Below are 27,003 nucleotides of genomic sequence, written 5' to 3' on the forward strand. Positions count from 1 at the left end.
CTGTGATTTCTATAAGAGGCCTATAAAGGGCTCATGCATCATTTCACCAATCATGACTCAGCTCATATTCACACATGGAAGGACACAGTGCAAATCAGTTGGGTGCAAGACAGATTATTATGTGTTTCCTATAGTAGAATTTTCTGTAACTGTTATATTTTATTGGTTTTGTGTTTATTTATAATTGATCATCAAACCTAACATATATTTTTGGATTCCTTTTTTTAATTTTGTAATTATTACTAATTATTATTACTAATCTATTTTTGTGTCTACTGTATGAGTGTACAGCAAGCTGTTAAAACAAATTGCCCCTGGAAGGATTAATAAAGTTGTCTGAATCTAAATCCGTTTTGGGAAATAAACATTTCCTTCAAATAGCATTTATACGACCTGGAACATCATTAACATTTTATGAAATGAATTTGCAGTAAAGGAAGAAGTAGCAATACCACACTACAGACACACACTACAAAAAGACTAAAAGTAAAAGTCCCGAATTCAGCTTCATAGTTAATGTATCCTGTGGAGGTTCTGACCACAGTGAGCAGTTTTTATGTTGTTTTTTAAAACTATTTCACTGAACAACAGGTGGCAGAAGCACGCCAAGAAACACAGCACCACACCAGCAAAGGAAGTAAAGAAGACAACTGCAAGGAAGTTAATTCCAGGTTAAAGGCATTTCTCATCAAAAATAAGGATTTCACTAAAGCAAGGTCGCAAGCAACAGCGAGCATGTGTCAAGTGTTTCAAAACTGAACAAAGTCCCCCAGGTTTAATTGGCCTATAGGAGTGAGACTTTATCATAACAATGTATGCAACGTTTCAGTAATTGCACTGAAAGCGCAAGAAAACGTTTTGCTTCGCCTTAATTGAATGTGAACTAAACTTGACAGGTACAGGTAGCATTTAGTGCCGGGTCTGTCCATTTCATTTTTTTTTTTACCGGGATTGCTCAAAGTCATCTTTAGTTATGACTAATTCCCTGCTGAGCCCCGTCCTTTGCAAAGACTGATTGATGACAAACAGTCTTTGCTTTTTTTTTTTTTTTTTTAGGAAATCCTTCAAAGTATACCTGTAAAGTACTTAAAGTACTCATATGCAGCAGAATGGCCTCTGTTAGTGTTTTATCATTGCACATTTTCAGAACTGATTGGGCACTGATTGGGTAAAGACAAAGTTTATGAGCTGAAGTGCAAACAAGAATTTCAATTATTTTGAACACAGCAGTTTAGCTGGGCTGGCATCAGAGGATGTGGGGGAAACTATTGCACAGTTGGGTGCAAGTTTGAGAAACAGGAGTATAGAACAATGTCGCTTTTCAAAAACTGGCAAATGAAAAAAGATAGACATTCATGAAAAATGTTGTAGCTGTGAAATGGAGCTAATTTTAGCTACCTTATGACCTTTAGGGCTGTTTGATCGATCTGCAGCAATGCATTTTATATTATAATGTGTGTTAAAAGTTAACTATGTAAAGTAACTGAAACATCTTCAGTTTAAAAGTACAATATTTGCTGAGAAATGAAGTGGAGAAGGAATGAAAGAGGAAGTGCCTTTGTAAAGGACTCATACTTCAGTGCAACACTTGAGTTAATGTAGTTACAGTATTTACTTTCTACTGCTGCAAATTTGTCAAAAAAAGAGGTTTGCAGTGTTACATCTGTGATGTGCACTTACACAGATGTGACAGGAGATGTGCACTTTACCAACCAATATAATCTACATTGATTAAAGCTTTTATCAATTCGGACTTGTGTTTCATTATTAGGACCTTCTTTAGCTCTGACCGTGGGAGCTATTAAGCTTCTTTGGGTACAGGAATGAACAGTATGTGGATATACATTTTTTTCTTATATTATATACTAATATTGTTTTCATTCTTCTAGCTTGTTCTCAGCTTTCATTATTTTCTGTCCTTCTCCCCTTTTCTTGTCTTTCATAGTACTCAATCTTTCACTCCTCACTAAGCCAACTTCTTGTTTGCATTCTATTTTTATTTTCCCACAGTTCCCCCCTATAGTTCTTGTCCCTGCTGGTGGATTTTAGTAAAAGTGACAGCAAGCCCACCCATACACCCACTCTTCCAGATCACACACACATAGATGAATGTACAAATCCATACAGACGTTTACAGATGAGCACAGATAGACTATACAAAGACATGCAGACTCGGCTCGTGTGCACACAAATTAACAAGCTGTGACATTTGCACACACATGCACACACTGCACCTCCTCCACCCACGGCCTCCACGGTGCCTTCAGCCCTTCTCCTCCCCGTTGTTCACTCTTCCAGACAACATTGATCAGAGAAAAACATCAATTTAATATGCGTACTTCCCCTCTACTGCAGCTCGGGCAGGCTCTAAAAAGCAGGATGCAGACCCAAGAATCCGCCAGCACAATGAGAAACACCCACAGGGGCGACTGCAAACTCTCAGCCCACACACAAACAATTTAATCAGGTGCGCTCTAAGAACATGGCAATTTCCTCGCACCATTTCATTTCCCACTTAATGCGAACACACAAATACAAACACAAGCTGCAGAAGTTTTACAGCAAATCCCCTCTGAAGCTGACTCGTGTGTTGCTGTATCAAAGTGCGCATTGATCTCATCACCACAGTAGGAGAGCGAATAAGAGGCGGATAAATGGAGGAATTTGGTTCGGAATCAATTAGAGCCAAAGAATGAAGAAAAACAACTGCAGAGATGAAGAGCAACAGAGGTTTGGAAAGGTAATGATCTACAAGAGGGGATGAGGGACAATCACAGAGGAGACTTAATGACCACAGGGGAAGCATGTGAGGAAAGCATGGAGGTGTAAGGAGGGAAGGGAGGAGGGAGAGAAGATAGGAAGTGAGAAGTGTTGGCAGATTGAAGGTGGATTCATGCAAGAGTTAAAAAGTTGATAATGAGCAGAAGAAGGAAGGAGAGGTGTGATGAGGAGACATGACTGTGCTTGTGGTCTTCATTGAGTGGTTTTTGACTTTTATCAGCTCACAAGAGGACTGCAAGTCATAATAGGGACAATAGAGATGAGACTTGAGAGATGAGAAAAAACAGTCAAACAGAGTCAGGGGAAATAAAACATTCACATGAATGAGTTTTTTGTTTGTTTTTTTAAAAGATGACATTCCAGTCACCGCTGGCCAATTTTTCTGCTGTCTTTGCATAAGTCACTGAAAGCATAAATCACACACAGCACATGTGCATATTTCTGTGCATGCTCCCATACATTTAACTGGGACAAATCCTGAATTCACTCCACCTGAGAAGTACAGATTAGCCACCACCTATTTTGAGCAGGAATCAGCAGCAGATAGAGCACAGAGCTGCACCGGCCGTCCACTTGACACTGCAGAACTGGGATTTGTGAAGCCTCTTATTCTAGGTCTGCTGTGTCAAGACTCTTTTTATGGTTGATATCGGGACTATTCATATCTTGCACTGCAGCTGCGTTCGATGTTTAACCTGCTGCGTTCTGTTGTATCTTATTTTTATCCTTTTAAGCATGTCTTTTCTTAAAAGCATAGTTTTGAACTTTGGAAGTGGGGCCGTATTGATAATCAGTGTTTCATTTATAGTAGATGTCATTTGGCATGCCCCCAGTTTGGAGAAGCAGGCAGAAGTATCAACACAGAAGCGAATGAACTGCTGTGGAGGCACAGAAAGAATAATCATTACAAGTTTAAGGGTACACTATATTTAGAATATTCTTACTGCTTTACCTTGCTGTCAGACAGCAATTTCTAGTGGGGAACTAAAGCCTTTATATTGCTCCCTTTAAAGCCACTCCTCATTGAGAAAAACAGTCATTTAACATGGCTGAATTCAGGAACTGCTGTTCTGTCGCTGCCTCAATCAGTTATATTATTTGTGGTATTGTGTGACTTTAGCATTGTAAAGGGTTAGTTTATACCAATGTCACACGATCACAGAAACTAACTAACTGATTGAGGCAGCGGCAGACCAGCAGCTCCAGTGTTCAATGATGTCAGATTACTGGTTTTGTCAGTGGAGTTTGGTGGCTTTGAGGAAAGCATATGAGGAACTGAAGTTGTTAAGAGCTTCCCCATTGTCTGACGGAAAGGTAAAGTGTTGAAAATACTCTCAATGCAGCATACACTTAAACTGATATTGTTGTTTTAAGGTGGAATTTTTTTTTGTAGCGAAAATACATTTTGTTGCTGACCCCCAACCACAGCAGTCCATTCGGTGCCGGTATTCCTGCCTGCGTCTTCAGACTGGAAGCATACCAACACACATCTACCACATGTAATACTCTGACTATGGATACATTTCTCACATATCTCCATTATAAAAAGATCTCAACTATCCCTATAATGTCTTTATGTCTTTTGTGAAGCATGGTGAATTGACTTTTGTCGAAAGGTGCTATACAAATAAACTCATCTTGCTTTGACATGAGCATGGTTTTGAAGGTCCAAAGCCAAAGTCAGCAGCCATTCATACAGTACTTGCAGGGCTTTATCTGAAGGCATAACTCCACACTACGAACATCTCCACACATACTGTACGACGGATGACACAACTATAATAAGATCTTATGAACATCATTGTGAACTCACAGCTCTGAGCGTTCTAGAAACTGGCAGCTTACAATCTGTGCAAGAAATTATGCAACATGTTCACACCAGTCAATTGGTTACGCAGCTCTGAAAAAAGGTGGTGGCATACTATAGATAGAATTGTAGCCTCTTCCCACTTGGTTGACGTCAATGATAGTGCCTGGTGTAAGGAATCCACAGTAACTTTTGCTGAGCAGCAGTCACTATGGCCTGAAATGGCAATAAGGGGACAATGCTAAATGTTAAAACGTTGTGTAATAGTGGTAGAGAGTCAAGAAGTCATTCAACAGATGCAATAATGTGCAGCTCCATGTAACTTGCAGTTTATTGACATTAGCTAACATTAGCCACCATAAGCTACAGGTCATACCATGACAAATTACCCAGCTGGCCACCAGCGTTGTTAGACTGATATTTGGTTGAATGTAGGTTGGCATCAGGTGACCACAATTAAATGTCAGAATGTCTAATACCAACATCAACTTGATGTAAAATCCTGATGATATCTGACGCTGATATTTGGTTGATTTGAAGTTATTGTGGTTAAGTCATCAAAATCAAAAATCTGGCAAACGTGTCATGCGAATGTCATTTTGACAGAGAATAACGTAATTTATTTGTAAGGTCTGGAGGACAGAACCTAACGTCTGCAAAATGTCTAATAAAGCATCAATTAAATATCATCAACCTGATTTACATTCCAACCAAAATTAAATATCTGTTTGATGTAAGAGTCAAAAGTCATACTGATGTCCAGTAGCAGCTGGGAAGGTTGTTGTGATTTTTTATTTGTAGGAGTATACTTTTTTTTTTCTCGCACTTTAGAGTCTGCCTCAAACAGAGCAGAATGAAAAAGAATACCTTCTTTTTTTTCGATGATGTTGCCAATAGATATTTAGCTTCCTTTTTTGTGTAAAGGACTTCATAAAAACCTATATCATTTACTAAATGTCTTGAACAATGCTTGATGTCTGTTGTTACAGCATATGCAGTGCGCTCTCTGGAGAAACAGACTCATAAATCAAGACGCATCTCCTTCTGCACTGCATAGAGTAGGGACCACGTTTCCTTAAGGGGACTTTTGCTTTCACATATTAGTAACACTCCGCATGTACTGTATGCACACAAACATGAGCAAATACCCACTGAGACACACACACACACACACACACACACACACACACACACACACACACACACACAAATGCTCGAAAATCCATGCATGCATGAAGACATTTACCCGCTGGCTTGCACACAGTTCAGAAAGCTCACATTTCACATATCATACACATATTATAATTCTTCTCATAATAAGACTTCTACAATTCTTGGTTTTCTATCTGTTGCTTCCCTTGAATTACCTCCTGTGACACTGACACAGTATTTTGAGTTGAATTAATGAAAATATTAAGAAACACTGTTCTCATCCACTCACTCACATATGTAGAAACCTAACTTCATACCCCTTTCTCACCATCCGCCTGCAATCAAACGCACACACACATGAACACAACATGGTGCTATAAACCATCAGAGAATGTAGCACCACAACCAGGCATTGCAGCACCATTGCAGCATTACTCAAAAGACAATCTGCATGCCAATATGCTTCACCTGGCTCTCTCCCAGCATTTACACATAAACACACATTCACATGCATGTCTACTCTACACAATACACAAATAAATACACACAGAGCAATATTTTCAAGTTTAAGTAAACACACAACAGACAAAGAACCCTGGAAATAGATTTCACACCTCACTTGAATGTGAGTTTCTGCAGCTCACAAGTGTTATACCTAACCTGCAACTTACATAGGCTCCCCACTCCAGCTGGAGGGTTCTCACACAAATCAGCACACGCGCACACTCACGCTCTTCCCATCATTCATTTGGCTCCCAGTCAGCAGCCAACAACAGCAGCAGTAACATCTCTGCTGTGTTTCTGCTCCAGAGGGAGCGGGTGTGAAAGCCTTACCTCGGCTCCCCTGCAGATCCTTTACAAGCTGGGGTGAACATCTCGCAATCAGTGGATGGTGCAGCATTGACAGCAGACCCGCATCCAGAGCAGGAGAGGTTGAGTGTATGTGTGTGAGAGAGGAGGGGAGAGGGAGAGGGAGAGAGAGAGAGAGAGAGAGAGAGAGAGAGAGAGAGAGTGCATATAGGGGGGAGGGTACAGCGATAAAGCGCAGGATAGGACAGAATTATGAGAGACAGCAAGAAAATGTGTATGTGTGGAAAAAATGGGAGATGGTGTTACCATGGAGAGGGCTACACTTAAACTCCTTTAAAGCCCAACAGAGTAAAAGAAAGCTGAGAGAGAAAGTCAAGGGAAAAAATGGCAGAACTTTTTTGACCAAGGCACAAAAGACAGACTAAATATTAAAGATAGTCAGCAGAAAAGGATATTAATAAGGAGGGAGAGGGAGGGAGGAGACAGGGTGCTGGCAAGTTCAAAGATCATGACCTGGGGCAAGATGTGCTCTCGACTCATTATCAGTACCAACAGCAGCATTGCACTGGCCTTGACACAGGTCAGATACAGATATGTAGACCGACTTTATTAGCTGAAAACACGTACAAAAAGAAAACTGGAAAATCGATTTGGAGGTCTTGACATGAGCGTAAAGTAGAAAGTGCTGAATATTTCACCCAAAGAAATCATCTTTATTAAAGCTACACATCATCCTTAAAAAAGTACTGCCCTCTGCCTTTGGATAACTGTCACAGCATTCAGGGGACAAATTTGTTATCCACAAACAGAAGGTGTTCTTTAAGCCTTCAAGTCTATTTGTGCAAATATGTTTAAAGGAATTATGTCCATATCTCAGGGCATGCTTCTCTGCTTCTGTCTGTCTGGTGTTAATAAATTTAGCACACTGAAATCAGTTAATCTATAATGTGATACATTTAAACATTTGATCTAAATGTGGCCAAGGTGAACCAAACTGACATGAATTCTAGTGTAGCCATGAGAAATTGAGAGGAGATCTGCTAAGCTAGTTAGTTAGTATACCTTTAGCATGGGTTTAACTGGGTTTTAATTATGGATGCTGGTATTGCCTCATTTAATAAAGTTGATTAACTAAATGATTTACCAAGATGTCAAATCATCACATTTTCTATTGTAGATAACTGCTAATAAATCAATTCTTCTTTGAAATTAGCCAAGGTTAGCTGTGGCTGTATCAGTCGAGGCTCTACAGTGGGCGGTGCAGTCAAAAACACAATTAAGAAAGTTTCCCAACCCACTAAATTGTCAAACTAGAGAAGAAGGGTACTGAGAGAATACCGAGAGTAATTCAGCAAGGATGTCAGGGATTGCTCATTCATTACGGGTAGCCGTTTACCATGGTACAAGGTTGTGGAGGGGCCTGGAGGCTATCCCAGCTGATATTGGGTGAGAGGTCGTCAGCAGGTCACCAGACTATCACAAGGCTGACATATAAAGACAGACAACCATTCACACTCACATTCAATCCTAAGGGAATTTTAGTATGAGAGGACCCTGGAGAAACACCTGCACTGATACATTTGCTGTGAGGCGCCAGTGCTAACCACTGCACCACCGTGACACCCCAACCAGGGTTTATATGGCCAAATTGTGGCTATTAACAACATTGACACATACAACCTGACAGCAAAATGTCAGTGTTGACCCTGCATCACTGCCTGCAACATTATACTACCAAGTATCTTGTTTATGGTATAAATGTATACCTTCAGTACAGAAAGCATAAATCCTGTGAAGCCCACAGACATTTCAGCAATGGGGTGGTGTATGGTTTGTTTACATATTGACTGAGAATGTGTTAATGACAAACTACGCTTGTTTCATATCATAATAATATGTATCATAATATATCATAATAATCAATGCCTAGAGTTACTTATATCAGCACTACTTTGTATTATTGATAACTGAGGTCTTGTGCTGTAAACTGTGGTATTGCAACATATTCTTATGTTGTCACATGTTGCTACTTATGCCATGTGCACATGAAAGGTGCCTTTTGCTGTTGCAAACTTATGCCAAATGCACTGTCAATACAGCACTATTTTACAAGGTCGGTATGAGAGCGGGCTGGATATTAAGGCGGACAATCATCTTCGAGAAGACAATGACAATGTAACTGCCAGCAATTGTGGCTTTTTGCCCCAAGTTTGGCGATAGTTGTAGTTCTTATCACGAAGTAGGAGACACTATTGTAGGCATAAATTCCTGATATCTCCAACTAGGACTAAGACTTTTATTCATGTAATTAGGGTCTTACTGATATCACATAAACGCTGTGTTTGAGATTACCAAACCATATTTTGGTCACATAGTCCAAATATGTAGTCAGCATGTTTTGGCTTTATAGAGCCGTATGACTGTTAGAATGACTAAAACCCCACTCTCACCTCACAGGAGCGTGCTAAAAGGTTTCACAGTAAAGGTCACAGATTTTGATGTTTGACACATTTCAACTCCCAGAGAAACAGCCACCACTGACACACACATACACACAATAACCAACACGCACTATGGGGTCATAGGTGTCCGTTATTCAATAAAGTAGATCCCCATTGAAGTACAAAGGCTATCAGATCAATCACACACACTCACACACACACACACACACACACACACTTACACAGTATGTGACTGAGGTGCAGCTCAGAGGCCACAGCGCTCCATTGATGGCCTCTAAAAAAGAAAAAAAAAAACGGCACTGCAGCCTCTCTAAACTATTTCTCATTGATCTGGTTTCCTGCCTGTGGCTCTAACAACACACATGGACACATCGCCGTCTTACAGAGAGAGAAAGGCAGGGAGGGCAGGTTTAATTAAAATCTTAAATCCCTCTTAATGAATCGACCAAAGCTGACACAACTGAGCCCACAGGTGCATCCTCATGCAGGATGCACCTGCGGGCATCTCTTTCTCTTCGTCTTGCCCCTCCCCCCAAACAAGACCACATATACACACACTCAAAGACACACCAGCCGATCAGAACCCCCTCCTTTCATTTGTGTTTGTTTTGAGGATGTGTCTTCTTTTCCTCTAATCTCCAGGCAGTTTAGTGGTCTAAGAGTCCATGTCAATTCTAATTGGTCCTGCTGGTTGGAGTTGCCTTGGAAACCAGTTTAGAAAGTGTTGGTTGGAGGTCTGCCAAAGGTTTGGTTAAGATCGTCTTTAATGGGCTACTGTAACTGACATGGTATCATTGATGCAAATAGAGACATACGATGCATAGTGAAGCGGATTGCTATTTATTGCCTTCTATAGATGTCAGAAACACGCCATGTTAAGTGAAATTCAGCTCTAATGTACATGCAACATGTTGCACTTGGCCAAACCTTTTTCAATATGGAGAGCAAAACCTCACTTTGAAGATGAACAACATCCAAATAATCAATAGCTTGTACAGTCTGAAGGAAGATTTATATGATCTAAATTGGAGAAGTCTGGGTCGACGTTAGGTTGCATCGCGTATCACTGTTGTCTGCCATAGTAACAAGTCCCCCACAGGACTAAATCTGTCTCTGTGAGTTCCAGTAACAAGCGACATGTCAGAGCTTTTGTCAGGGTGTCAGCTGATGGCACATGCCTAATGCTCAATACAAGCCAGCGCTTATGGTTCCTATTATATGTGTAGGAATTCAATTCAACCCTGTCTATAAACAAACCAGACCTGGAAAAGATTTTTATGAAAATATGTGAATACAATTTTGTCTAATATTTAACATTATATGTACTATTAGTCTTTATTTCCCATTGTTTTTGTTGTGAGATGGTGAAGTGATTACATATGCCTGGTACAGAAAGACAGAAGTTATTTAACCTGTTTGTTCTTTGTAATTCTAAATAGAAAATTCAGCCCTAATTAAGTATACAGATTACTCTGGTTAATAAATCTATATAAACATTACTCTGTGAAAACAGAATTGTTTAGGTTCGTTTAGTTGTAACAGCTAGCACTCATGCAGTCCAATATGTTGCATACACTGTGAATTTTGATACAGATTAAGTGTGGACAGAGAGATGTTTGCTTGCTGTTAGTGCAAGGTGTTAGACCTACATATTAGAGGGAAATATTTCTGCCGGACATTATGACTAAAGAAAATTAATTATGTCAGACAAACAGGTTTTTCTGGTCAAAAACCAGATGATGAAAACCACATAAGCAGCCATACCAGTCTTCACTATGTGTTGTGCTACTACCATTATTATAATTACTTTTATTATTTTAAACACACTTTAGATGCATACTTATGATCTAATCTTTTTTAAAAATACTTTTGTTGATTTGTCTGCCTTTTCTGTCAACAGTAGTTTTTGAGAGGCTTTTAGAATAGTTAAAATACATCACTGAAATTCATCTTCCAGCTGATTCAACAAAACAAATATTTTTTGAGAAATATATATCTTCCCAATAACGCACAGCCTAATATTTTAAAGTATAATTTTACAGAATCCTGGTTTAAAAAGTTAGCCAGCAGTGAGTGTGCTAGTTGCTGCTCTAGATTCTGTGGTGTTGACCTTGTGTTGGCAGGAACAGACTCCGGCAGGCTGAGCACTACCTCTTCCAAGCTGGACAGGCTGTGATACCGCAGAGAGTCTACTGCCCACTCCTCCAATGACGATCACTGCCTGGAGAAAAACAAAACACAGCTCTGGTTATCACACATCATATTAAAGAAGTTATTCCATTAGCAATATTCTAATATTTTGAACTAAATATATAGCCTGCAGTGGAAGGTAGTTGGATACACTGACTCAACTAATGTTTAAGAACAATTCTGAGTTACTTGTATTTTACTTGAATATTTATATTTTGTACTTCTTTATAGCAAGCAGCTACTTCCAGGGCTGAGAAATACAAAAAACTCCAATCCAAGTATGGTAATTTTGCCCACAAACCAAGATTACTTCATCTATCATCATCTTCATCTCATCACAAAATGTAATCAACAAATAAACAATGATATATTACAGATAAAGACCACAATCACAAGCCACCCAGCTGTGAAGCAGTTAAATTTAGCCCTACCTTTACCAGCAGCAATGTTAAAGTGATGTGCACTTAGATGTCTTCAGAGGTCAGCTTTTCCCGTGGAGCTTTGTGCAGGAAATGAGGACAGCCAAACTTTGCTCTCCAACAAGACAGAAGTTAAAAAAAACAAACACAGATATTTAAATCAAAATTCTAACCAACTGTATTTTTTTTTAATTTGTCTAAAAACTTCACAACATGCACTGTTTTCCTCTCAGCTTCCTCACTGGGGCAATCAGCTGATCTGTTTCAGGCAGCAATCATTGCCCTGACTGCCCAGCTTGCTTACTATGGGTCTTGTAGTCTTTTACTGGATGCCATGATGGTTTGTAGTCCTTGCAGCAACCAGCAGGAGGGGACTTATCTCTCCTCAATGACTCCACCTCTCTCAGTAAACCTTAATTGATGGTGCACGCACACCCCAAGCAGTTACATTGTAGCCTGTCTGTAGTGCTCTTACTGAGTACTGGGCTGAGAGGATTGTTTTTTCCATTAGTCACTTTGATACAAAACATGAGATAATATTGTACCCTTTAAGCCTTGACATAATATTGTGTGTACTCAGGGATTTTGGGAAATATAGCACAGACATATCAACACTTAATACTGAATTGATTTTGAAACAAGGTTTTCCCAGAGTCATATTATCTCTGTGTATTCATATTTCCCCCCCACTGAGATTAATATTCTGTAATTCTTCCACTACCAGACTAATACTTTAAGGTGGATAAATATGACTAATCACTGGTTTTCTCATTCAGAGCTATGCTATGGCACAAAGGCAGACAATACTGCATATTGTTATGAAAGAAAAGCTTGTATGATTCAATGACTTTAGTGGCTCTGAATCTTGAGTTTTTGTCTAGGCCCGTGCAGGCCTTTCTGATTATACTGTTAAAGTATAGGTTCACAACTTTTCAAGTCTGTCTTAAACAGTAGTCCAGTGCTAAGAACATAATGAAATAAAATTGAATGCAAGAAGTGCAATTGCTTAAAATAAATAGCACAAAAAAGGGTATATTATAACAGTGACTCTGCAAAGGCGCAGCATGTCAGAAGGCTTAATAATACCAAGAACTGTGCAATAAAATAGTTTGACTGGGGGAAAAAACAGGTTACCATGCAAGAGACCCTTAAAAAAGTCTGTGGGTTTATCCTTCAAAATAAAGTGCATTTTTTTACAGGGACACGAGGAACCGAAGGAAGAAAGTGGCCAAAGGTCTTCCTGATGGGTCTTGCAGAGTTGCTACATTTACACACAGACCACTGGGTGGTAGTGAAAGACCAGGTTAAGGTCTAATAGTGGTCTTAGTGATATCAGCACATGGTAGAAGTTTTCTTTTACGCTTTTCCAGGAGAACCCAGTCTGACAACAATCTATTTGTTCTAACCTAAACCATGACTATTTTCCCCCTAACTTTAACCAAGAAAACACTTTCTGGTAGAAAGCCTTGGAAAACTTCATCCATCTGCATGGCATGAAGGAAGAAAGGAGGTTGCAACAAAGGTTGGCCCACAAAAAAGCAGTACAGTTGTCATACATATATAATACATAGCAAGTTAATAATTGCTCTTATACATTATTAAAGTAGATACTGTTTAACTAAAGGCACCCTGCTTTGTATTTGTTTGGCCAACTTGGTTTGTTCACACCATAATGAAGCTCCCCAAATAACGAGCAAGGCTCAGTCACAGATGGTGATGTTGAACTAATTCAATGCAAATGCTCAATGAAATACCCATATCACACCTGCAAAAGGTCAGCATTACCAGTGGATTGTTACAACAGGTTGAAACTAGGGTGAGGTCTCCTGTTTCCTTCATAGCTTTATCAATAACATTATCAATAATATATTTCAACAGATTTATAACAGATGCAAAGAGAGATGGTATCAGCCACTATAGAGACATTATGACATCCACTTATCATTACAGAGCCAACCGCCTTTTAAATGCAGTCTCTGTCAGTTTGTGAATGCAGAGTGAATAGTGGTGCCTTTGTAATGTTCTCACACCATTTACACTTAAATAATTCAGACTCTTCATGAATAGAAGTGTTGGCATTGTTTTCTATCTATTCACACTTCACACATAACCCTGAAGAGCCTTTATTTCTTTATCCGCATATTCTCAATTAAAGTTCATGTTTTTATTTTCAAAACTGAAAAAAAAACAACTCTTTGTCAAATGTTTGACTCTGAATGGATATAGTATCTCACAAAACAAAAGTATGAACATAAAACTAGTGCAGTATAGTATATTAAAGTATAGTATATTAAAAAAAACAGTCATTAAAGTATATTAAAAACAAAAATCAAACAAAAGGAGTGAAGAAACAAACAAACAAAAAAAAATCATTTTCCAAAAAGCCAAAAACAAACATCTGTGTAATTAAATGTGAACAGTGCAAATGTGCAACGCTGAAAAAGTAAAGGTTGTATCTGCTTCTGTATGCAAAAAACCACTACAATAAAAAGTCCCAGGGTGTCTTTCTGGTGCTGAATAACACACTGAGAACAAGTCGTCAGCAGAGTTAATGTGGGCAAACAGCTGATTTTTACCAGCACACATTGTTAAAAACAACAGATCAACACTTGTGATTCTAGTTTTTATTATTCTGAGCACGGAGCCATGACACAGCCTTCATAACCAGAAGCTCCCACTCTCCCCGAGCATCCTTCCTGAAACAGTGAAGACAGATCAGTGCCAGAATGGTGGCCCACACTTCCTGGTTCACCTGATTTACTACATCAAAGACTACCACTAAAAGACTTTCTTAAAGTTCAATAACTGAATGATGTTTCCAAAGTCACTGGGTAAATATAATTATATATATATATATATATATATCATTGTTATCTCAAAAATCTCCTTTACTCATATAAGACAGGCACTCGAATAGGCAGCTCAGCCTTGCTTAAAAATTTGCTTACAACACCATTCTAAAACAGACTGAATAAATGAGAGATATATAAAGACAAGGAACCACTCTAAAGTTTTCACAGACCTCTGTCCATGCTGCTTTCTACTGTTCTCACATCCGTCCGTGACGTCACATGGACACAGCAAAACAAAACCCCACATACACACAAAACAAACACTTGTCTGCTGCAGATCCGTGTATAAGCCCTTCTCTCTTTGCAATGGGAAAGCAATCTATTGCCTACTTTTAGTCATGTTTGAAAAACCCATGCGCACATGTTACTGTTGGTGGGAAAAGTTTATACTGTATGTCCCACCTACCACACCATCCTCTGCAGCTGCGCCCCATAAAGCTTTCCCCCCTTGTGCCCCCTTATTGCTGGCAGTGCTTGACAGTACACAGTATACAAAGACATACAGTATAATAAAATCAGATTAGTGCAAAGTGTAACAAGCAATGCAACAGTTGTAATATGCAGTAAATCTGCTTCAATCATGAAGAAAAGCTTCAGAGTCCTAGGGCGTCTTTCTGCACGTTGAAACCCAACAGAGCATTTCCAGCTTTCAAACACTCTGTCCCATATGGAGCTGAAAAATAATAACAACAAGCAATCAATAGAGTGAACCAGCACATGCTGTGAAAATCAACAACATATCCACACTTTTTATTCCAGTTAGTACCATTCTGAGCACGGAGCCACGACACAGCCTTCATAGCCAGGAGCTCCCACTCATCCTGAGCATCCTTCTCGTAACCGTGAAGCCAGATCAGAGCCAGAGTAGTGGCCCACACATCCTGATTTACCTTAGTCACCAAATCAAAGAAAAACAGACAATAAGATAAAAAGATTATAGAAAACAAAGGAGAAACAGAATTTATTTAAATGGTTGTAACAACACTGTATACTACATAAAATAAGACATCACACAAAATTTCTTTAAGACTGATTCCCATTGATCATTATAAAAGTATCACTATTTATGCAGATTAATATTTTTGACAATGACTTACTCCTGAAGGTTTTGTGTTCTCCACCTCCTCCTGCGTCTTTCCCAGTGCAGCAGCCAGAGCTGGATCCAGCTTCCAGCTGCCAGATGCATTCTGGAGGGAGACCAGCTGCAGCAGAGGGTCTCTGGGTGGCTGCTTGGGCCTGCAGACTTCAGCGTCTCCAGCACAAACTATTGAGGATGACATGAGGGCATCAAACCCTGGGACCCAAGGAGAATTTATGCAATGCATTTCAATGTCAAAAGAAACCACAGTTAAAATAAGGACTAAAAATATTAGAACACCACAAGTTAAAAAAATACTCCTTGAATTGCCAAAATATCACTCATTAGCCACTATATATGTTAAAAGGCATCATGAGTCGGAAAAAAAATACTTAAACGCACTGATACACATGCATTATAGCATTATGGGTAGCTACGCTAGAAAGGAACATGTAAGTGGTGGAAACTGTCTACGCCTACAGTATGTGAGCAGGTTTCATTTGAATGAATGGGCATTTATCCACTGATTACTCCCTCCATCAGTTATGGCTTTTAACAAAAGGAATCACACATTTGTTCTCAGAATCAATACATGTGTTGTGTGTAACACTGAAACAAAACAGATACCTTCGTTTTCATGTAACTCTTCCAAAATCCCAAAGTCTCCATCGACATCTTCTTCGTCATCATCTGCTGATGTTTCAGAAAAAAATGCACTGTTAGAATAGCAAAAATCATGCCAAAATATGTTATGATACTAATGAAAAAATATCAGTGTCCCTATGTTACATTAAATTGCTGATCTGTAACCCTGAGCTACTCTGTGCCAGACTCTGGTTTGTTTTAGCTTTATACCCATGTGACCCTGAGATTAAACAGTCTCCCACCCTCACGCTCTGTGATAATCTAGAGTTACAACACATGAATTTTTGTACTGCACCCCAAATATCAATTACATCTAATGGAGCTTTGGACACAACCTGCAGTTGTGTCCCAAACTGTAGAAAATTCCCTCTTCCTTGAACCCTACTCTACCTGGTGCTGTGCTCCCTGGATGGGCTGAGCCTCAGAGGCTTCATAGACTCACCTCTGAAAGATCTTTTGCCAAGGTGCTGGTTGGATACACGTGCATGCCCCATCATTCTAAAAGGTTGAGCTGTAAACAGTGAGTTAACTTTTGGTTAAAAGTTTTTTTTTTAATCAGCTTAATAAACTTATCCGCACCCCAAATACAAAATAAACTGCTTAAGGGAAACTTCTGTCTTCATGTTTAAACTGTGATTATGTTGATTTAGTTGTGAAACTAAATTGCCTTTGTTGTAGTAACGTATTTATTGCAATCAGGAACCAATTAATTTTTTTATTTAATTTTATTAGCACACAAGATTAGGTAAAAGCAAGAATATAACGTTAACTATCTACATCATGATTTGCTAGATAACTATGACGTCTGGATTAATGTTACTAAAACCAAGAAACAGTCCAACTACCCTACAATAAAAGATTAGACTAGACCCCCACCTTTGCTCATTTTTCTGAACCAACATGTCATTGAGTTGTATGTAGTCCTGCTATCAGATTATGCTAAGGTGTAAATCAGTATCCATTGAAGTAAATATTCTTCAATAACTATCTTTTATTATGTCCGGAACAAAACCAATCAGTTGTTGTATTTATAAAACACCTTATACAAAAACAAACAAAAAGATGGTAGCAAGCAATTCAATATATGTTAGAGTAGTGCTGACTGGGCATATGACTGTATATGAAAAAACATGTGTCATCATGTGTTTTTCTGTCCAGTGGATATAGAAATACAACAGTGTGTGTTTAAAACAGCAAATGAACCATTTACTCACAAAGTAATCTGTGGCTAGCACCAGCCTTTTTTATCAAATGAAACCCTGCAGTAAAAAGAGAATAGGATAATAAAGGAAAATCATCATTAGTGAGGTAAAAATTAAACAAAAAACTGATAATAAACTGATAACCGATAATAACTGTATTGGGCACAATTACTTCATATATAAAACTTAAAGTTTTTCACAAATCTAATATAGATACCTTTATCTGCATGGGCTAATTTTTGCAGGAAGAAAATTATTTAGACTATGCAGTTTTAATAAATGCCACTGGATATAAAAGGCCAAAGAATAAATATCCGAACACGATATCAGTAATCAGACCACAACATCATGTAACTTTGTGTTGTTTCTACGACATTTACGGCTACGCTGCCATGTGTTCAGACAACAAAACAACAGAGCCTCGTCTTTCACTTTGTCTCTCTTTCACAAACTCAAAACAGCAGAGTCACAGCAACACAAAAAAATAACATCATAAGGGTGGTTCATGTTGCTGTTGCCAAAAAAAATATGATTCATCATAGTTATAAACTTTGTCAGATTAAACGAAGAAGAAGGCACGATGTGCTCAGATACATAAGGTGTTTCGTTTGTCCACCAGACTAGACATGTCTATAAGAAATGTTATAACATACTGAGCCGGGAAAAAGCCATAGTCTCAAACATACAACATGCATAATGTGGTTGAGGTGTAGAGCTTCCCTGCTTCATAACTTATTATAAAAAAACACTCACTTGGCGTTGGAATATTTCTGTGCACCAGAGGTCCATGAATTGCTTGGCCAGAGCTTTTATTGACAGCGATGAAGGCAGTGAAGACACTGCTCACTCCTGATTGAACACTGAGATCCACAACTTTCTTCTTCACTTCTTTATCTCGCTCTCCTCTGTGCTCTCTCTCCTCCAACTCCAGGGAGCGAATCACAGTCCGAGCAGCCAACCTGTGGACTGTTAATCTGCAGGGGGATTCATACAGACAAAATTGTGTCAGTATTGTGAAGTCAGTATCTAATTTTAAGTGACTCTGCTTTCTGACCAAAACCTGATATACCCAGTGTCCTCTGCAGGTTTGAGACTGAAGTGGAGCTGGTTCTGAGAGGGATGACCTGCCAGGCTGTACTTCACTGTCACAAGGCCATCTGCTGCCTCTGAACTCTGAGAAACCATGACAGTGTTGGACATCAACCTTATCATCATAATTCAATATGCTCTTATACAACTGTTCTTATGATATTATATGAAAAGTTATGCACATGGTCTGTATTATATCTTAAGAATTACTGCCATGATATCTTACAAAATAGTGCCCCTATTAGTTAGGTTAGGTTTAGGAATAGAATCATGGTTAGGCATTGTCATGCTATGTACAAAACTGACAACGTCACGTCACGTCACGTCACGTCACGTCACGTCACGTCACGTCACGTCACGTCACGTCACGTCACGTCACGTCACGTCACGTCACGTCCGTCACGTCACGTCACGCCACGTCACGTCACGTCACGTCACGTCACGCCACGCCACGTCACGTCACGACTTTTGGTTTCACACAGGACACAAACAGCAGTTTCCTGCGTCAAAGTCCTGTGTTTGTTTGACCCCATCTACTACCCTAACCCTCTTCCCTATGTTGAACCTGTCACCTTGCTACCTCCTTTGATCCCGTCATATGATGAATGACAGCCTAATGTGGATTGGTTACATGATCACAGCCTCTTGATTCACAGTTACGTGGGTTACATATCAATAATAGTGCATAAGGTTTGTTGCTAAGTACAAACAGTGAATCAGAAAAGGCTGCATAATTACATAAAAATCACTGTTGTGCATATTTTTCAAACCTGACAAATCTAACCACAAAGTTATTTCACTATGAGGTGGTGACGCTCCTACCTGTCCTGTGAGCTGGGCATAAATCAGTGACCTTTGACCATGGAAAAGTGCTGTGATTGGTGGAGAGAGGACAGTGACAGAGACTTCCTTTGGCACATCCCAGTCAACTGAGATGTCCACCACAGCTGGTTGCAGAGCGAATCGCAGCAATTGCATCACCTAATGAGTAAAAACAGTTCACAACAACTAAAGGAAGCACTGGGTTTGTACTAAACGTATTTGGGAACAATTCTAATCATGTTGAAATTATTCTTATATAGAAAAATTGTATATAATGACTGTGATGTCTTACTTTGGGTTGCATCCTCTCTTTTCCTGTGATGAACTGAGCGTGACCTCTTCCTTCCTTCGCCAACCCATTGATAAGAGCAGAGCTGGCCCCTTGACCAATCCCAAAAGAGAAGCACCTACAACACAGTGGTTTTCTTTAAGTACACAAAGAATCAGAAAAAGAGACATATTCTGTGTAATGTGAGGGTGTTTTGTTGTGTTTTTGTGGTTTCACCTGTGAGAACCTGAATTCTGCTTCACCAGATTGATGACTTCTTTGGTGTTCCCCACCTCTCCGTCAGTAAAGACAAATAGCTAAGGAGGAGAGTTTACATATGTCATATCACAGCCAGAAACATGCAGCACATATTGAGTCATCAAATCATTTACTGGAAGCTGTGTTGGATTGATGTTTCAGTTACATAAGTGGTTTTAATGGTGAAGTATGAAGAACAACAAATGTGTAGTAGTGTGAGGCGAATAAACCGGTTTGGCCAAGATTGTAACTTGGAAAGGTGTTAGTAGAATATTAGGAGTTATTGAGCTGATCTACCTATATATCTATCTAGCTATATGTGTGTGTGTGTGTGTGTGTGTGTGTGTGTGTGTGTGTGTGTGTGTGGGTGGGTGTGTTTAGTACTTGTCTAGGTTGATTGGGTATGGAGGGCTGGCTGTAAATGTGTTTGAGGGGCTCAAGGATCTCTGTTCCTCCTAGGTCAGCGTCCATCACTTCAACTTTCTTCAAAGCCTCCTCCATGGTCTTCTCACTGTACGCCACACTTTTACTGCAGAAACACAAACGGACGACGTCAGGTGGTGGATGGTTGTAGCACAATCAACTTAAACACCACAATTTGGAATTCACATCCAGTCTCAGAGACAACTTTTTACGTCTAAACACAATCTTTCTCATTGCTTAAGTAATATAATTTGCGGGAATAATTTGTTTTAAATTTTGGGAGTGAACATTTAAAATACTGACATTAAACATAATCTATGGATCTACAGAATCACCCAATAGCAATTATCTGTTAGCTGGCAGAGCTGATATGAGTTTCCACGTATAGTGATATCAAAGAATTTAGCTCATTTTTTTGACCGGGTGACATGAAGGAGTGACTTACGGGAAGATGTGTTCATAGCTGGACCCGAAACTGTAGATGTTAAAATAACAGCCCATTGGTAAGCTCTTCAAAAGGAGCAACAGAGTGTCCTTAAGGGAAGAGAGAGCAGATGATAAAGGCTGCTATATAAGAGCGATTTTATGACAGAAATCAGAAATGATGAATACCCTGGCACTGCTGATGCGATCCTGACTAGCAGTGTTGTCCATACTTGATTCCATACTTCCAGATCGATCCAGTAAGAACACAAACTCTCCACATGAGGCAACTGAAGACATCACAGACTGAGGAAACTCTGGGTACAGGCTCAGCATCACTACTGGATCACCCATCAGAGTGCCTGCAACACAGAGGAGAGACAGAAAAATTACCACAAAGCTGGATTAAAAAATATAATACAACACAACTCTTCAGTTTGATAATGAAAATGATGAACTTCTTCTTTGCAACGTAAAACCTTCACTAATTTGCACTCACCAGGCTTGGCAGAGGCCTGTCCTGCCTCCACCACAGCAGTGGGCTGGTGGGCGTCTTTGTAATAAATCAGTAGCTCAACATCTCTGTCAAACTTGTGTCCTGCAGCCAATTTGACCTGTAGTTCACAAAACACACTCATCAATACACATACATTTGTATATATCTTGTTTTCAGTATTGAGGAGCAATCACACACAGCAGACACATCAACACTGTACCCACCGTGGCCTGAGTTTGCTCTGTGTTGAGGTACTGGAGAGGCTCCAGGGAACAGTTGGACTCTACTTTAGAGACTGGACGAGGAGAGGACACTCGGGCAGAGAAAGACAGATTGTAGGGCACCAGAGAGGCTGGAACAGAGGTCACCTGGACACTGCCACCTTCACTTCCTGTAAAGTTAGGAAGTCAGTAATACTATAAGAGGCATTAAAAACTGAGAATCTTCAGTCCAGCAGAAGTTCTGGATGACCAAAGAGGAACTCATAGATTCACTTAACAGATTTTGATAAGAAATACTGAATGAAAATATAACTTTTGTTGCTTTACAAAAGATTTGTATGTGTTTCTGTAAAAAGGAATATCAGTCAGTATAAGGTTTTCTATAACATCAGTATTGATTTTAAAATCTCAAATTCTTTGGTGTTGACCTCTTATCTCAATTGATAGAGGCTGGAAGAGTGTTTCTGGCCTGTGAAAGAAGTTGTAAGATGATGTGTTCTGACAGTGAAATGGACATTCATTTTTGACTTATTTTGTAGAGACAAGTGTATAATGGCAGACCTTAGCACTGGTTCCCATTTTTTAAAAAAGGGTACCAGACGATGTGTTCCAACTATCAGGGTATCACATTGCTTAGCCTCCATAAGAACGTTTTTTTCCAGGGTGCTGGGAAGGATGCTCAGACTGATTGTTGAACCTCAGATTTTGAAGGAGCATTGCAGATTCTATATTGGCCGTGGTACAGTTGACCAGCTCTTTCCCTTGCTGGACTTGGAGAAGGCTCAAGACCAGGAGGACAGGAGGGGGGACTGCGAGGTTACTGGATACCATAGCAATTGCTACAAGCCATCTGGTATAACCAAATCAAACACATTTTCAGTGGCTTTTGGCCTCCACCAGGGTTGTCCCTTACCAACAATTTAGTTTGTGATATTAATGGACAGGATTTCGAGGCATATCTGTGGGAAGGAGACTCCGAATTGCATCTCTGCTCTTTGCAGATGATGTAGGTCTGTTGGCTAAACTCGGTGTCCTCCAGCATGCACTGAGGCGGTCTGCAGCTGAGTGCGAAGCGTTTGGGATGAGAGTCATTAACTTCAAGTCTGAGGTCATGGTTCTTAGTCAGAAAATGGTGGATTGCCACCTCGGGGTTGGGTGAGGGTTACTGCCCCAAGGGAAGGAGTTTATGAATGTAGGGGTCCTGTTCACAAATTATGGTAAACTGCAGCATGAGATGAACAGCAGTCCGGCGCAGCATCAGTAGTGATGCAGGTATTGCTCCCAACTGTTGTGGTGAGGAGGGAGCTGCGCCAGAAGCTCCCTCTTGCTTACAGGTCCGTCTACATTCCCGCCATCACCTATGGTCATGAGCTTTGACAGTGACCAAAAGAATTAGAACAAACCGCTATATTGAGTTTTCTCCATAGGGTATCTGGGCTCTGCCTTAGGGACAGGGTGAAAAAGCTCAGACATTTGAGGAGTGCATGGAGCAGAGTCGCTACTCCTTTGCTTCAAAAGGGGCCAGTTAGGGTGGTCTGGGCATCTGATAAAGATACCTCCTGGCGCCTCCTATTAAAGGTTTTCTGAGCATGTCCAATTGATACTGGGCCCCAGGGAAGACCCGAAACACATTGGAGGGATTATATATTCATCTGGCCTAAAAATTCCTCAGAATCCCTCAGAAAGAGATGGAGGGCATTGCTGGATGAAAGAACACCCGGAGTACTTCGCTCAGTTTGCTGTGGATGAAAACGGATTTAAGGATGGACATGTGGTGAGCACTGAGATTAAAGTGATGGTTGGTTTTCCTACCCTGAGGCTGGTAGCGAGGGTTAAGCACAGCAGGCAGACAAAACCTGAGCCCGTCATCAGCCTGCACAGCCAGCTCAGTGACGTACTCCAGCCTGATGGAGGCGCTCTCTCCTGGAGGCAGACTGCCCACACTCAGAGAGAATATATCTGGACTCTGCTCACTCTCCTCCAACAGAAAGGCCTGCTGACCGGAGCTCAGTGCATCATCATACTCCTCACGAGCCTGGAGTACAGTTGATACACATGTGAATGTAGATTCCTCTCAATATTTATAACATGTACCTTTGTCCCCTCCTATAAAAAACATTTCTGCCACAGATACAAGCAGAAAATGCAAAAATTGCTGCAAAAAAATTCATCACAGTGTATTCAATGTGTTTTTAAGATCACTTGTATTGGGTTAGTCTTAACTGTCCAGCTCACCTTCTGTTTCTCCTTCACCTCAGCTACAATCTCTTTCTGTCCAATCTTTGCGCTGAAATGACAGACAGCAGCATCTCCAGGCAGAGGGAAGACAAAAACTGCCTCTACTGGTTTGTCCTCCTTGTTCTCATAGTTAAGAGTGGAGACCACTGTGGCCACATGGTCCCTCACCTCCACCTCCACCTCGATGCTCTTCAGAGGAACTGACAAGAACAGGAAACATAATAGCCATAAACCGTGAAACTGAGAAGATTCTGTGTTATGTTTTATCACATTTTTTCTTTCTTGTTGAGAATAATGCTTCTAGCTTTGTCTTTACTGAAGTGTGTTTAAGCTACACAAGAGCTGAAACTGTTAGCTAAGATGATTGTTATAGATGCCTCTGTCTCATAGTGTGTTGAAAAGGATGCAATGATGTACCTAATAGTCAACACAGCCAACACAGGCGACATTTGAAGTTAACATGAGCAAAAAAAAGATTATGGAGGAAATATACATTTGTATGTCTGTTTTCTGAAAACTCTTTACCTGGTTCCTTCTGGGAGGTTATCAGACCACAGCAGTTCGCCATTGTACCTGTACAACAATCAGCAAGAGCATTAGAGGTTTCCTATTCGTGATGGATTTTAATAATAATTTTACTCTATATTCTGTATGTTCTGCAATTAAAATAAGCTATTTTTAAACTAATAAACACATTTTATGGTATCTATGGATTTGTTTTGCACCACCAAAAAGATGTTGCAGCCATTATTTTTAAACGATACTATGACCACAGGACTGAATTGGATTTTCCCTGAGAAAAGGTCTAAAAATCCTTATAAAACATTTTGCAGATTTCCTTTAAAAATCTCCTAGGTCAAAAACTCAACAAAAGATAATAACCCATTAAATATACTTGTCAAAAATAACTGCTTGACCAGCTTAAGATGGTTTAACTTGTTGACCAGCTTTTGGTATATTTTTGCATAATTTCTTATGGTTTAGCTGCTCATACCAGCTTGTGATGGACACTCTAGCTGATTTCTCCATTGAAGTTCCTGTAAAATTGAAACCAAATCCATGTCCTTGAGTATGGTAAATAACAGCATCAGGAGGGGGAAGGATAAAAAGCAAAGGCTGAAATTAGTTAAGTCTTCTGTCATGTGATATGCATAAAGATGAATGTGCACAGCTTGATAGGCTGGTAACACCAGCAAGAACTGGTTTAGGACCATCTAAGACAATCTTTAACCAGCAAAAACCGACTAAAACCAGCTACCAGCATACGTTTCTTTTTTGTTTTTTTGTTGTTGTTTTTTTCTCAGCAGGGTTATTTTGGAGGGTAAATACACCAACTAAATTTTACACCCCATCTATCTCCATATAATAGCCTACTGACTAAAAGTGACTTGCAATCAATCTAAAATATATAAACAAGGATTATATTATATTATTATTATATACTGGAGATATTAATGCAACCACAGTTGAATATAAAGATATATATTTACACAGAACCTGACAGCAACTACATGAAATCCTTCCTCCAGCACAAATGACTACTGAGGGTCACACAGCATTTGGAGTAGGCAGAGATATGTGGTGGCTGTATTCGGGCATGGCAGCTGAGTGCCGATGATGTGATGTAATTTATTTATTTATTTATTTAACACGTTTACCCCACGTTTGTATAAAGAGAGAAAATAACATAAACTTACAGTATTAAGTTCTGAATCAATGCACATAGAAAAACATAGTAGCACAGTAGCATAATTCGTAAATAATGAATGATTTCTACATAGAAGTCAATGAAAAAATAAAAACTAACAGTATACATACTTACAGTATGTCAAGAACACACAGCACCACACTAGTTTGCTCCTTAAAATCAGCTTCATGTCTGATTCTCAGCTTTATCTTTTTGCCTTGTCGCAGTGTTAAATTAACCAGCGTATCCCCAAAACAGCAGTATGTTTTTACTATGCACCGAATAGCCTGGAAAAAAGCATGGGTGCGCAGAACAACAAACGCTGAACTTCCTGTTTTTATAAACCCATGACAGCGCAGGCGTTTAGCCACGTTTCTAACAGCGACTGGGAGATAAAAATAGGAATTACAGCTCAGCACTGAAACAAGCTGATGTAAATCGGAGGTAACTAGCCGCCGTCACAACAATCCTCTGGAGTTAGTGTGCAAATTCAAACCCAATACCACCACATTATCCAGTACTTATTTTTGCAAGGTTTTCCAGTATATTGTGTCTCGTAACAGGTTTTCCCCAGCCGATCACATTATTTGAATAAACACACTGCAAAAGGATGCCAACCTTTGATTTACACGCGATAGTTTTACTGCAGTCCTCTTTGTAAAGATGAGACGACTCGCAGAGACGCAAACTGACAAATGTGAAACTGAAAGTCACTCCCACAAGGTAGGTTACGCTCGATTTGTGTGCAAGTGCGCAGCAGGTGGGTGGGGCTCGAATTTGCAACATGACTCCTGCTCCAAAATGCCTAATTCCTTTCATTTTTTATTCTAAAACGCCTCTGAAGAGCTGCAAAACTCGATCGTATATCTGGTGATAACCTGCAGTTGCTACAACTGAAATCACAGCTCACAAAAAGCAACTTTCTCTGCTAAAACGCACAAAGGATCCACTCATAGTGTGTCATAAAGCCCACACAAAAATGCAGTGCAGTTGTGTTACTGCCAACAGTTCTCAGTCTTTTCTTACTTCACCCCCAACTGCCAGCTATACACACTATAACAGTATAATTTAACCCCATATGTGTTGTACCGTGTCCTTGGAAGCACTGGTGGAGAAAATTCAGATCATTTACTCAAGTAAAAGTACTAATCACACACTGAAGAAAATAATCTGTTACAAGTAAAACTCATGCATTGAAAACCTTTCTGAAGTAAAAGAATGTATAATCAGTAAAATGTGCTTAAAGTATTAAAAGTGCAAGACTAATTAAAATCAGTTTAATCAATCACAAATAAAGTTTAAACTGAAAGCCCTGATATTTGAAATGCTGGAAAATTGAAATTTTTTAGCATGAAATGAATTTTTAAACTAGTTGCCAATAAATTTGTTGTCAATGAATCTACTATTTGTTTTAGCACTTTTATGTTTTCATATGATTCTGTTCAAAATTCTTCAATTGTAAAGTAACTGGTGACTGAAGTTATAATTAATTGTAGTGGAGTAAAATTACAGTATTTCCCTCTGAAGTGCAGTAGAGTAAAAGTAGAAAGTGGTATGAAATGAAAATACTCAAGTGAAGTACTTCAAATTCTTCCCCAAGTATAGTATTTTATGAAATGTATTTAGTTGTATTCCACCACTGCTTACAAGAGAAATGAAAATGTGCAGCCTGAGGGCAAG

General features: G+C 39.6%; 2 protein-coding genes across 7 annotated transcripts in view; both read right to left on the reverse strand.

Moving 5' to 3' along the window:
- Nucleotides 1-11,193, reverse strand: part of LOC121943293 (rap1 GTPase-activating protein 2-like) — a 109,797-nt gene extending 98,604 nt beyond the window's left edge. The window contains exon 1 of one of the 2 annotated variants that reach the window (XM_088078639.1): nucleotides 11,123-11,193. Coding sequence is in view for 1 of the 2 variants with exons in the window: in XM_088078637.1 (XP_087934763.1) it covers nucleotides 6,575-6,615 (41 nt within the window). In the remaining variant the exon portion in view is untranslated. Of the gene's footprint in view, nucleotides 1-6,574; nucleotides 6,687-11,122 lie in introns of those variants that run through there. The other variant, XM_088078637.1, reaches the window with a different exon arrangement.
- Nucleotides 11,194-14,230: 3,037 nt separating this feature from the next.
- LOC121943712 (von Willebrand factor A domain-containing protein 5A-like) lies at nucleotides 14,231-26,054 on the reverse strand. Of its 5 annotated transcripts, none has more exons than XM_088078644.1 (20): nucleotides 25,942-26,054; nucleotides 24,162-24,209; nucleotides 23,634-23,836; nucleotides 23,211-23,433; nucleotides 21,402-21,568; nucleotides 21,181-21,295; nucleotides 20,871-21,043; nucleotides 20,704-20,792; nucleotides 20,220-20,364; nucleotides 19,815-19,894; nucleotides 19,602-19,716; nucleotides 19,310-19,468; nucleotides 18,468-18,571; nucleotides 18,152-18,372; nucleotides 17,411-17,455; nucleotides 16,639-16,707; nucleotides 16,179-16,244; nucleotides 15,571-15,767; nucleotides 15,240-15,363; nucleotides 14,231-15,146 (listed from the first exon to the last, which is right to left on the reverse strand). In XM_088078644.1, exons 2-20 carry the CDS (start codon nucleotides 24,202-24,204, stop codon nucleotides 15,067-15,069), a joined length of 2,418 nt encoding a protein of 805 aa, XP_087934770.1. In that variant the 5' UTR covers nucleotides 24,205-24,209; nucleotides 25,942-26,054; the 3' UTR covers nucleotides 14,231-15,066. The 5 variants fall into 5 exon arrangements, with proteins under 5 accessions (XP_087934770.1, XP_087934767.1, XP_087934766.1 ...); XM_088078641.1 differs by lacking the exon at nucleotides 25,942-26,054 and adding an exon at nucleotides 25,459-25,929 and having other exon boundaries at nucleotides 16,179-16,241; XM_088078640.1 differs by lacking the exon at nucleotides 25,942-26,054 and adding an exon at nucleotides 25,459-25,929.
- Between the last annotated feature and the right edge of the window lie 949 nt (nucleotides 26,055-27,003).

The sequence above is a fragment of the Plectropomus leopardus genome, chromosome 6 (genome assembly GCF_026936395.1).
Source record: "Plectropomus leopardus strain MGB_pleo_1.0 chromosome 6, ASM2693639v1, whole genome shotgun sequence".
NCBI classification, from domain to species: Eukaryota; Metazoa; Chordata; class Actinopteri; order Perciformes; family Serranidae; genus Plectropomus; species Plectropomus leopardus.